The 12,645-nt window shown below is 47.5% G+C and overlaps 1 protein-coding gene across 11 annotated transcripts; it reads right to left on the reverse strand.

The window, feature by feature from the left end:
- Window positions 1-899: 899 nt before the first annotated feature.
- On the reverse strand, window positions 900-12,342 carry LOC147376036 (oviduct-specific glycoprotein-like). 11 transcript variants are annotated; one of them, XR_015160650.1, is made up of 11 exons: window positions 12,233-12,342; window positions 11,418-11,712; window positions 11,093-11,297; window positions 10,092-10,148; window positions 9,107-9,272; window positions 8,108-8,232; window positions 6,724-6,832; window positions 6,439-6,624; window positions 4,380-4,496; window positions 2,575-2,867; window positions 900-1,745 (listed from the first exon to the last, which is right to left on the reverse strand). XR_015160650.1 is itself a non-coding variant. In XM_086391770.1 (11 exons), the coding sequence occupies exons 2-11, from the start codon at window positions 11,686-11,688 to the stop codon at window positions 1,282-1,284; spliced, it is 1,836 nt and encodes a 611-aa protein (XP_086247896.1). In that variant the 5' UTR covers window positions 11,689-11,712; window positions 12,233-12,342; the 3' UTR covers window positions 900-1,281. The 11 variants fall into 11 exon arrangements, 10 of the variants coding, with proteins under 10 accessions (XP_086247896.1, XP_086247897.1, XP_086247903.1 ...); XM_086391770.1 differs by having other exon boundaries at window positions 2,575-2,710; XM_086391771.1 differs by having other exon boundaries at window positions 2,575-2,710; window positions 11,683-11,712; window positions 12,233-12,313.
- Between the last annotated feature and the right edge of the window lie 303 nt (window positions 12,343-12,645).

The following is a 12,645-nucleotide window of genomic DNA, read 5'->3' on the forward strand; positions in this document are numbered from 1 at the left end:
CCACTAGCTAACAGCAGATGCTTGAGTCACTGCAGCCATGATCAGTCAAGACCAGTCCAGATCATAAAAACTACCTAACTGAACACAGCTTAAATGATTAACCTCTAGAATTATCAGCTAAATAAATGGCTGTTTTGTAAACTGATTTTGAGGTTGATTTGTTTTGTAGCTTAACTGATTTGTGATTTATGCTGTGGCAATGTGGTCCCAAGGTCATGTGCCCACCCATGTGTGGATACAGCCTTCACCTGCTTTATCATTTATGATAAATGCCTCCTCCCATAGGTATTTTAATGAACCCTAATTTTCAAGTCTTGGAGGCTGCACTTCCAAAAGAAAAGGTAACACTGATGGTAGATCAGACACTCACTATCATCATTGCTTCCCAGGAAGGGAGGGCTAGAAGTTGGACCTATGTCTATACTGACTTATAAGGGTGAATCATGCTCAGGAAAATAAACCGTAGGTATGTAGTGTGTAGTATAGACCTGGGAGAAGTGTGCAGATAACCAAAGTATGTTGATTTTGTCTTCCCCTCCACCACTCCTTATGGAGAGAACAGGTTGGGGGTGGAGGTGTTTTATCAGACTTTCCAAAGACAACTAAGACTTTCCAAAGTAGGGAATATAACTAGAAGAGACAATTCCCTCCTCCTTCTCTCAGGCCCCTTCAGCAGTAGGGAAAACTTCCGTAGAGGAGATTCTGGCTCTGACCATCAGTGAAGTCAGCAGTGTTCATTGCAGAGAGAGAAACACGTAATCAACACTGGAAAACATCAGCGTGGGACAGACACAAATTCCCTCTTTCCAAAAATAGCAAGGGGAAGTGATCTTGGAAGGAAGAAGATAACAATTGACTATCACTGGTCATTTCAAGAAAAGAGCTTCAGATAACTCAGATGGCTTCTTATGCTTTTAGTTTATTCGAGAAAGAAGAGATTAACTCACTATGACCTGGGGCCTGTTTGCCCCTGAGCACAAGCAGCTTCTATCAGGGGACCTAGACGAAGAGATAAGGGTTTCCCCCAGATTTTGCCCACAACAGACTTTGGGATCTTTTATTCACAGCAGAGTTTTCCAAGTTTCTTTAAAGAGAGGACTCATTAGAAGGGTTATCAGGTAGTCCAAAGAATGAGTCCATCAGTGGGAACAAAGGGGTTGTCAAAAGCAAGAGGAGTTGTCCCAGGAGGTGAGATGACAGAGCCAGAGAGCAGCATCCACTTTTCAGCTTCTGTCTGAAGACCAAAGTAACCCACCAGGGGGTCAGGGTCCACCTCAGAAGTCAAAGTCTCCTCTCCAGAGTCTCAGCCCTCCCATCAGGGGTGACTGTCATCTTTCCGGAGGGGGTGGTCACCTTCTCAGGGACTCCAGCCTTCCTTCCTGGGGGTGTGACCTTCTGTCCAATCTGAAGGTGCACGGGATCCACGGCTATCCCTCCTGGGCTCCCCACCAGATGGCCCACAGGGAGCACAGGCTTCTCTCCAGGGCTCTCAGTCTTCCCTTCTGGAGCAGCAGTGTGCCTTTCAAAAGTCATAGGGGTCCTTGTAGGGGTCATAATCTCACTTCGGGGGGTTGTGGCCATTGTTGCAGACTTTCCTTTGGTCTCAGTGGCCACAGCCTCTCCTCCTGGGGGCAAAATACCCAAACTAGTGGTCAAATCCCTGGTCATAGTTGGCATTTCAGGGCCAATTGAAGAATTCACAGCAGTTGAAAACCACAATTTTGGTGAAGGAGTTGAGCTGAACTCTAGAAGAAATCAACAGAAGAGGGTGAGACTCCTACCTCTTCCTTCCCGTCCTGTCACTGGCAGAACTAGAGCTGCTCCAGGGATGAAGTACCAGTTCCCAAACCAGAAGCAGAGGATTTCTGAATGCACCCACTTGTCAACACAGATAAAGTCTCCACACACAGAAGCCCAGCTTCCCCACTTAAACATATCAACATGATCCCAGGCACACATGGACACTCAGTGGGTTTGCTACATTTCCAGTTGAGTGACCCCAAGCAGGTCTGTCAGTTCTCTGTGCTCAGCCCCTCACTTTGGCCATCACACTTTGCACAAGACATGGACCCTGAGGCCTATTTCCTAACTTATGGAATCCTCAGGAAGAATCCTTTTGTGTCCCCTACTTGGGAGGCACAAGGAACAAGGCTGAGTGCAAGGAGGTTGCCCTAGAAAGCATGTTGTAAAGAATTAAGTTGCAGTTTCATTTCCACCCCTGACTAGCTGTATTATCTTTCTGAGTCCAGGTCTCCTCACAAAATGGGGGTTATAGACCATCTCCAAGGATGTTGCAGATTTAGCATGCCAGGTTCCATCTCCTAACTGCCAGTGTGTATAATAATGTCATGAGTATAAGGATTATTCCCATTTTGTAGATGGGAAAACAAAGCTTAGAGAGGTCAAATGGAGCAAGCATCAAAACCAAGATTAGAAAGCAGACTGGCCTGGCATCAAAGCTTATTCTCTTCTTTCATTGTCATTTTGCCCCAACAAAGCCTTTAAATCTCACAGAAGGGACCCACCCAGTGGTTTTGCAACTGCCAACCCAGCTTGCAGGTCATAGCTACTCACCATCCTTCACCAGAAGATAATTCAATGTGTAGACAAGGGGGAAAGGGCCAGTGCCACAGAAAGCGCCCGTGACATCATCCAGGTCCAATGTCCACACCATAGCCCCCCCAAAATGCTCTCTCTTTATGAAAAATGCCTGGAAAAGCAGTGGTCAGTCAACCTGCTGTACTAGCCATCTTCCAGACTGAGTACAATGGCAAAATCAGAAGGACTCTCAGAAGGCAGTATGGTAGGATGCTTAGCCATGTAGCCTGTATTTGACTCTAGCCTCTATTGCTTATTAGCTATGGGATCTTGAAGAAAAAAAAAAAAAAAAGATACATAAGCCTTGTGGGTTTTAATTGCCCTCTATGTAAAAAAAAAAAAAAAAAAAGGATAAAATTTCCAACATTTTTAGGATCCAGAGTTCCTATATGCACATATTACAACATAGGTGGAAGTGGAAGATAAAATGCTAAGTGAAATAAGCCAATTACAAAAGAATACTATGATTCCACTCATTGAGGTGCTTAGAGTAGTCAAATTCATACAGATGGAAGGTAGAGTGGTGATTACCAGGAGCTGAGTGAGGAAAGAGTGGGGAGTCATTTCAGTTTGGAAAGAGGAGAAAGTTCTGGAGGTAGATATGATAGCTGCACAACAATGTGAATGTACTTAATGCTACTGCTGCTGCTAAGTCGATTCAGTCATGTCTAACTCTATGCGACCCCATAGATGGCAGCCACCAGGCTCCTCTGTCCCTGGGATTCTCCAGGCAAGAACACTGGAGTGGGTTGCCATTTCCTTCTCCAATGCATGAAAGTGAAAAGTGAATGTGAAGTCATTCAGTCATGTCCGACTCTTAGTGACCCGATGGACTACAGCCTACCAGGCTCCTCCATCCATGAGATTTTCCAGGCAAGAGTACTGGAGTGGGGTGCCATTGCCTTCTCTGTAATGCTACTGAAAGGTGACTAAAAAATGAATAAAATGGTGAATTTTATGTTATGTATATTTTGCCATAATTTTTTAAAGATTTTTAAATTCATACATGTAAGATATTTGGAGCAATATTTTGCACATAGTACATGTTCATAAATATTAAATATTGTCTGGTTCCCCAGCCTGCTAATCACCATTATCATCATATTAAATTGGAGATATTGCTTTATTTTTAAAAAATCATTTCAACATATCTTATGACATAGTGATGCCATAAAAGAGGAATAGAATGGATAATATCATGCCTTTTACACATAAAAGAAAATGAAGCATTTTATCCATGATTATTAAAACCTCAGATATAACTAAATGGAAGTTGTTTAGCATTGAATCCAGATTTTCTTATTACTTTACCAGAGTTCTCTTGTAAGACTGATGGAAAAGATTGTCATATGCAAATAAATACATGACTTGGCCAAATCAATTGGCTTCTTTCTGGGGTTTAATTTCCCCAAATGTAAAATAAGGAGGAACCAATTATTGCTAAGTTGGAAACTGTGAAGATTCTGACTTTTTTTTTTCCCCCTACTTTTAGGCTAACAAGTTAACCTGTCAGTTTTTTTTTCAGTTTTATTTATTTTTACTTTACAATATTGTATTGGTTTTGCCATACATTGACACGAATCCACCATGGGTGTACATGTGTTCCCCATCCTGAACCCCCTTCCCACCTCCCTCCCCGTCCCATCCCTCTGGCAGTTTTATAGGCACATGCACGCACACACACACACACACACACACACACACACACACACAGTACACACAAGGGTGTCATAGAAGCCAGAGGGAAACTATGTTGGAGCAATAAAGGAGCAAGCTCCCACCTTGTAACTAAAGCTGATGGCATCATCATAGCCAACCCACTCTTTCCCCTTGAAGGCATATGGTACGTACTGATCATCAATCCAGCGTTTATTCATTCCCTCAATGAAGGAACAAATCTGCAGGAGCATCAGAACAGTGATCAGCTGTGTGGAGTTCCATGAAGAGAAGCACCAACAGACAAACTGTTCACACCCAGGGGTAAAGACTTCCTCTCTATTTTGGATAAATTCTTACTATTGCTTATTCCTTTCTCTAATATCCATGGTGGATAAACAGGTAGAGAACCAAGGAGTGAGTGGCAGCCTTTAAGAAATCAAACTAGACTTTGTAAATAATGTCAATACCAAACTACTACATAACAAACCTGAGTCTAGACCAAACCTGTACCTTTCTCAAAGACTCTTCATAAACAAGTATCTCCTTTGCTCATTAAACCAATGTAAACTGATCCATCCAGGTATTTATCAAACTAATTTTTGAATCTATAATAAATGTAAAGACATGGAAGGCAGGGAGAACTAGGTTACTACATCAAAAAACCACTGACTGTAGACTGGGTACCCAACACTGTGCTGGAGACGGTATGCTGCAAAGATATAGAAATGTTCCATTTGGGCTGCAGAAGCTAATATGGAAGTTATTATTTTTTTGTTCATTAAAGGTGTTATCAAAACCTCATTAACATTACACTCCCTTGACTATGTCATCACTCATAATCAGGCTTCAATGGATTAGCAGGGAAACATCTCCAGGAGCAGGCACAGTGCAGAGATTGGAGAGACACCAGCATCCCCATTACCACCTCAGGCAAAGATGCAACTCTCCCTCTGGTGCCTGCTGTTCTTTGCCTAGGAGGTCCTGCCCACCCAACAGGATTTTACTGTGCTTCATAGTTCTGCTCAAAATCCACCAACTCCACACCCTACAGTCATGCACTTGGTGCCTCTTACTGTCTTCTCTTGTGTTCCACATTCCCTTGGATCCATGTCTCTTCCCCCCACTCAACAGCAAGCTTTGTTGAGACGGGGATTCGGGCATGGAATCGAGGTAGAGGAGAAAGAATCTGTGATGGGGGATGTCATAGAATTGTCTCAAAATAATTGACTAGTGAGAAGGAAGGAGTCAGGAGCAGAGAAAAAAAAGACTGGCCATGAGTGGTTAATGACTGAAGCTGGGTGAAGGGCATTTGGGCATCAGGGAGTGAGAGGATGTTATACTATTCTTTTATGTTTGCATATGTCTGATTATATACATATGGTAAATATTAATTATGTTTATTTAGGACATATAGTAAGTGAGGATTGACTTAACTGCCATTTAAGAATCTTCTGCTACTGCTAAGTCACTTCAGTCGTGTCCAACTCTGTGTGGCCCCATAGACGGCAGCCCACCAGGCTCCCCCATCCCTGGGATTCTCCAGACAAGAACACTGGAGTGGGTTGCCATTTCCTTCTCCAATGCATGAAAGTGAAAAGTGAAAGTAAAGTTGCTCAGTCATGTCTGACCCTTAGCGACCCCATGGACTGCAGCCTACCAGGCTCTTCCATCCATGGGATTTTCCAGGCAAGCGTACTGGACTGGGGTGCCATTGCCTTCTCCGAAGAATCTTCTAAGGGGTGAAATATCTGCCCTGGGTCCATGGCTTTTTCAGGGAATGAGAGGATGCTATACTATTCTCTTACTTTTGAAAATATTTGAACTTTTGAAAATATATATATATATCTTTCAAATATTAATTATGTTTATTTAGGCCATATAGTAATTCAGGATTGACTTAAATATTATTTAAGAATCTTCTAAGGAGTGAAATATCTGCCCCCCTCCATTCAGACTTCACCTAGTCCCTCACCTCTTACAAAGGGTTCAAATAACTTCCCCAAAAGAAAAGAGAATATCCCAGAGACTGGATGTCCCTTACCACAGCAAACCACCTCCTTGTCCTGTCTCTAGCCCTCAGTCTTGCCTTGGTCCCTTGTCCCTACTTTGGCCCTGGGCTCGGGTCGGGGAGCCCTAACTCACAGACAGAGGTTCACAGACAGAGGTTCCCGTTCCCGTCACCTCATAATAAGCCAAGAAGCCAGCTTGCTTGGTGTACTTCCCTGGAGATGCTGGTCCCACAGCTTCTGCCCTCAGCTCATTCTGTGAGGCTTTGAGGAGGTGAAAAGTACGTCCATAGGTGGGGAGCCCCATGAGGAGCTTCTCAGGGGGGACCCCAAGCTGTCGCCAGTAATTCATGGCATATGCCTGCAGGGAGGAAGAACACAACCCCTCCTTGTTACCAAGAGCCACTGGCCTGGCTCAGGGGTGCATGTCTGGGCTGCCTGACAGCTTTCCTTTTCTTACCGAAGATTTGGGGTCTCCAGGCAGAGAGAACAGAGGGCTATTGTGTCCTGTGACCTTTTCCCAGCTTCCATGTAAGTCGTAAGACAAGATGCTGATGAAATCCAGGAGTCTGTAAGGGGCAAGAAGAGGAGGTATGAAGATCATGCTAGCTAGACTTTCACAACACCAACTAGCTAACTAGCTGAATGTCGGCCACCCAACACCCCTGCCATCTCTGCCTACTGAGATGGGGGCTAGGGACTGCCTGAGCCATGCCCTGCTTGTGAGAGCCTGCCCTGGAACACACAGCTGGTGAGGGACAGTGGTGTGTCAGGACCTATGCCCTCCGGAGAGTATCCAAGGGAGTGGATGGGATCAGAACAGGGAACAAAGGCATTCAGGCTGATATAAGTGTAGCAGAGGTCTGAATAAATGACATGTGTAATCAGACAGCATAAAAGTGCATCCATCTTTCTACTGTTTGAGGAACCGGTGAAACCCATCTCTTCCAGAAAGCTTTCCAGATGGTGAAGTGTAATTGAGCCTTACCAAGTCACAGTGTAGAGGTTAACATGGATTATCTAATTTAATTTTAATCTGGTTAATGTCCTAATTACCATAATTGTCCCCATTTTAAAATGAAAAAATTGAAACTCACGCAGTTACCTAATTTGGCTAAGGTGACCCAGCTGGATGAAGGTGGAGTCCTCAATCCTGCCTGGCTATAAGACCAACACTAGCCAACTCAGCTCACTGGATCTCTCACCTCTCTCCTGACACACGGAACCCACTCTCCCTAAGTGTCATCACACACAGCAATAGCATCATCTCAGGTATGTTGCATCTGCCTCACTTTTAACATCAGGAAACACTTGATTCTTGAACTTTGATAGAATTAGTCCAGAACTGGCATGCCCAGAGAGATATGAGCTCCCTCCGTCTGGTTTTGTGACTTTGGCATGAAGACCTCTGCTCTGAAAATGGGCCCTGACTGGGCATTCCTATTTTTGTTTCAGAGGCAGTAGTTGGTAACTCACCCATGTCTCTGATGCCAGCCCCTGGCACCCAGTACACACCCACAGGGGACTCCAGCAGAACAGAGGTCAAGCCCCTGGATTCACTCCTTGAGGCCCAGCTATGGACGATGCTGATACCTACCCAAAGGGATGCTGTGGTGTGGCCAGATGCTCCATTACTCCCCTCTGATCTCCTCAGGAAAGTCCAGGCTATAAGGAATAATCCTTGTCCCCACCTACATTCATGCTTAGCCCACTTCCCACAGGTGCTCTCACAGCAGGGCAGGAAGTCAAAGCTCCAGGACAGTGCTGGGCACCTCTGGGTTCTGAGCCCAAGATGCCTTCTTCCCTCCAGTGCCCCCCTCACCAGGTGAGGAGCACCCACTCACCTGCCCAGAAGGTGTGCATCATATGCTTTCTGGACGACATGGGGGTCCCCAGAGACGGCAGCAGACAGCAGCAGCCTTGGACGCATGGTGAGCTGGGCCTCATTCTTGAAGGCCTGCAGGAGCTCCTGGGAAGAGAGAGGCAGATGAGAGAAATGGACAAAGTAGAGTCGAGTTGGGGAAAGCAGGAGTCATCCAGGAAACAATCTTCCGCAATAACAGAGCCCCTGGAGCCAGGAGAGTCAGACACAGGCCCTGCCCACAGGTTCCCAAGAAAGGAGGATGTGAGCCAGTGCAGTAAGGCATTGGGCAGAAGGCTGGCTGCAGGCCCAGGAGCAGAATTCAGACAGCCTGCCTGAGGGAGTCCAGCAGATGCATGGAGAAAGTGTCACTCAGGCTGGAGGGCTGGGGCCAGGCCAGTGGTGATGGAGGGAAAGACCTCCACAGGGCCCCTGCTCAGTAGCCTCTGTCCACACCTGCAGATGACAGCAGTAAAAGAACCTTCTGTGACCACTCTCCTGCCCTGCCCCCAGCCCTAGGCTCCTCCTGTGCCTGGAGCCCAGACATGGTCAAAACAGAATCACTTTTGGATTTGGGAGCTGCCATGCTGGCCTTTTGGAGAAGGCCATGGCACCCCACTCTGGTACTCTTGCCTGGAGAACCCCATGGCAGAGGAGCCTGGTAGGCTGCAGTCCATGGGGTCGCTAAGGGTCGGACACGACGGAGTGACTTCACTTTCACTTTTCACTTTCATGCACTGGAGAAGGAAATGGCAACCCACTCCAGTGTTCTTGCCTGGAGAATCCCAGGGGCAGGGAAGCCTCATGGGCTGCCATCTATGGGGTCGCACAGAGTCGGACATGACTGAAGCGACTTAGCAGCAGCAGCAGCAGCATGCTGGCCTTTTCATCATGAAGCACAGGGAAGCCAGCAACTCCATGGGGTGGCAAAAGAGTTGCACATGACTTAGCCACTGGACAACAACAACAAAGCTGGCCTTACTTCAAGTAAGGAGAGAAAGGTCCAGCGGTCATGCGCAGGGCTGCCTCTGAGTCCAGGGTACAAGAAGAAGAGGTCCAGACCATCAAAGCCATGTGTCCTCAGGAGGGCGATCACTGAATTGACGAACCTTTCCCGGTTGGAAAACGTGGACAGCATCGTGGTGAACCTGCAGGGGGACCAGGGCCGAGGCCAGGAGTGCTTTCTGCATAACCGTGCTCCCCCCAACCACTCCCCTGCAAGGCTCTTTGGTTCATATGTGACTGAGGAAAGGAAGGTGGAACTTTAAAACTCTCAAACCTTCTTAAGTCCCTTCCCAGCCCTGGACTTCAGGCTCCAGGGAGGATTTGCAAACCACACCTGCCCCTGCCAGATGGAAGCAACACTCAGCCTGGGGTGGAGACAGTGGCTCAGAACAGCTCTGCCTTTGAAATGTTCACCCCTGGCCAGGCACTGACTCTTTGTCTAAACAGATAAGGGGAGGGAACATGAGAAAAAGGCCAGCATTTCCAGAAAGATCTCTGAGCTAATGGGCCTCATAACATGGCACAAGAGGGCCAGGCTCTGACCAGGGGTTCTAGAGTCTTTGCTATTCTGTTTATTAGCTGTTTGTTCTCCATTTTTTCTAGTATTTTCTCTTCCATAGTGAAGACATTATTGGAAAATCTTTAGAATAGTAAAGCTGAACTTTCAGTAATTTGGGGCTAGTCCTACATGCAATGATTAACCAGATTCAGACTTTGGCAGGCTTGGTTCCATTACCTGATCATCATCCCTAGCTGATCATCTCTCAGGAACACCTGGGTGAAATACAGTAAGTTACCAAAGCTCTCATTCATGCTTTTTTCCTACAAATTTGGAATGCAAACAGCCACTTTGTAATCCTTTCTCCTAGCAATCATGAGATAATGAGTGTAAAGCTGGCCTGCTCCCCTGACCCATCACCTCAACCCTACCCCAGAGAGAAGACCCAATAGCACAGACTCACCTCGAGGTGCCGAAGTTCCACCCCCCAATGGACAGCAGCGTTTTCAGCCCTCTGTTACTGTGAGGAGGGACAGAGTCGGTGAGCTGGATTCTCATTCAGTCATTTGGGGAACAGTGGGAAGTAGTGGAGATGGGAGGAGGGGGAGGGAAAGGAGGCAGCGGGTGGAGTAACCTAAGGGAGAAAGAAGTGGAGCCCAAGATGGGGAAGAAGGATAAAAGAGACAGCAACCAGTCCACATATAGATCATCACACCCAGGATCCCAGGCTGTCTAAGCCCCCCAAACTCCCCACTCCCATGACATTCCCAGGAAAAGAAAAGGCAGCCTAAATTTTCTCTTCACTCACTTTTTTGGTCAACAAACATTTACTGAGCAATTAATATGTGCCTCTGACTGCTTTAGGTGCTTGAAACACAGCAGTGAACAGATGGACAAGCTCCCTGCTCTCCTCTCTGGAGGCTGTGCTCTAGTGACATGGATTTTCTCTGCCCTTCTACAACCATGCACACAGCGACAGACCACTCCCCACAGAGGACAGCCCAGGAAGCCTGGAGAGAGAACACTGAGCACCAGCTCTCTGCTGGGCGCTGACCCAGCCACTGGTGTACAAAGACCATAGACACCAGCCCTTCCCTTGGGGTTCATTTGCAGGTGACAAATGATAATGAAACACTAGCACTTGTGAAGCTTTTGTGAGATGCAGCTCTCTCCAAAGCATTTGAAAATAGAATCCTGAGCACTGGGCTTGAAGGGTGAGTTGGGGTGCAAGGCAGAGAAGAGAGAGGAGCATATCCTAGGCAGGGGCACAGCAGCCACAGGGGCAGGGAGGCAAGGACGAGCTCAAAGTGCTGATCAACGGGGAACTCCCAGAGCAGGAACACTACAGAGAGCCCTTGACAGAAGGAGGGACCCAAGGATCAGAGGAAAGGTGACGACTAACAGAAGAAAAGACTTACTCCTCTTTACCTATAAAATACAGCCCCACAGACACAGTGAACACACCTCTCCTTGAGCTTGTTGAACTCTGGGTAGAGGATTTTCTCATCCAGGGGATCCTTAGGAACAATCTGGTTGTTATTCATAGAGGCAAAGGCAAATACCAGGTGGGTGCAGAGAAACGGGTCCAGATCCCGGGGCAGGATTGAGGCAGGGCCGGGCCGACTGAATGCCCAGTTGGTGAAATAACACACCAGCTTGTGGGCAGCACCTGGCAGGGGACAGCAGACATTATTGATAGAAACCAAGTGGGGATGGAGCTCAGCATCCACAGAGCAGTGTTGACACTGCCTGAGAGGCTAGGCTACTGTAACTGCTCCCTCACACATACACACTCCAGAGCTACAAGGAGGGCAGGTCCTTCCCTCACTGCTGGGGTCCCCCGGGGAAAGAACACCTCCTGAAACCCTGGTCAGAATGGATCCAAGAGTATGGATCCTGGCACAGAGAAGACCCAACAGTGACTGAGAATCCGCCGTTGAGCCAATTTGGGTCAATGATCCTCGACGCAGAGCCAAGGCGGGCACAGGGGACACTGGACTTGGAGCAGTTCTCAGTGGACACTCTCCCCGGCTCTGGAGAGGACGTTTCGTCACCATCATGGTGTTTCAGCACAAGGAGCAGCCCTGCAGGAGACGAAGGAAGAAACACATGCAGATTCACACACACACCTCAGCTCACCCTCCAGTTCCCACAAATGCAGACACACACACCCTTTCCTCCTTCCTCTTCTCTACACTGAGTGGGTGAAGCCAGATCTATCTAAGCTCCTTTCCACTCCAATATACCCTACATGTAGACACACAGGCTTTGGGATGACCATGACACTGAGAAGTCCCAGCAAAGGTTCCGGGCCAGTGGTTCTCAACCTTGGAAGGTATGTAAACATAGTGATTTCCTGGCTCCTCCCACCGACATTCTGATCAATGGGTCTGAAGTGGAGGCCAGGCATAAAAACACTTAATTGCAGCCAGTGAGAACCATTGCTCTGATCACTTCTCCTTTCACTCTGTCCTGTCCACCTCTACCTAATCCAGGCCCCTGAGGCCCAGGATGCTTCTTGGGTACCACAGAGACAATAAGCTGATGAAGCCCAGCACCTCCTGAACTAAGAGACATTTGAGGGGTGGGACCCACCACACTCACCAACCCACAGTAGCAGCTTCCCCATCTCTGTGGTCTGACTGCTGCAGGCCTAGGGCTGGAGCCCCTTTATATGAGATTCCCCAGGTACAACTGTGGGACAGCACTGGGACAATCCAGCCACACACACACAAAACCAGGGACAGTGATTAATGCATGGCTGCTCCAAAGTCACAGTGACCCCAGCATCTTCTGTCCTCCCACCCAGAAGAGCCATAGCTCTGAGATCCAACAAAGCAACAACTCCCTCTGACACTGGCACAGAGGAGGTATCCGTGACCGGCCCTAGTGAGGGCAGGGCCATGTTCAGCCCCTCTTCCTGGAATTCAGACCCACATGGACTGAGTACAAGGAAGAAACACTGAAGGGCAGCAGTGATTCTGTTGTTATATTAGTGGTTAGGAAAATTGTGTAAT

This window comes from Bos grunniens, chromosome 3, assembly GCF_055505025.1.
Source record: "Bos grunniens cultivar Pamir isolate PY7600 chromosome 3, Bosgru_T2T1.0, whole genome shotgun sequence".
NCBI lineage: Eukaryota > Metazoa > Chordata > Mammalia > Artiodactyla > Bovidae > Bos > Bos grunniens.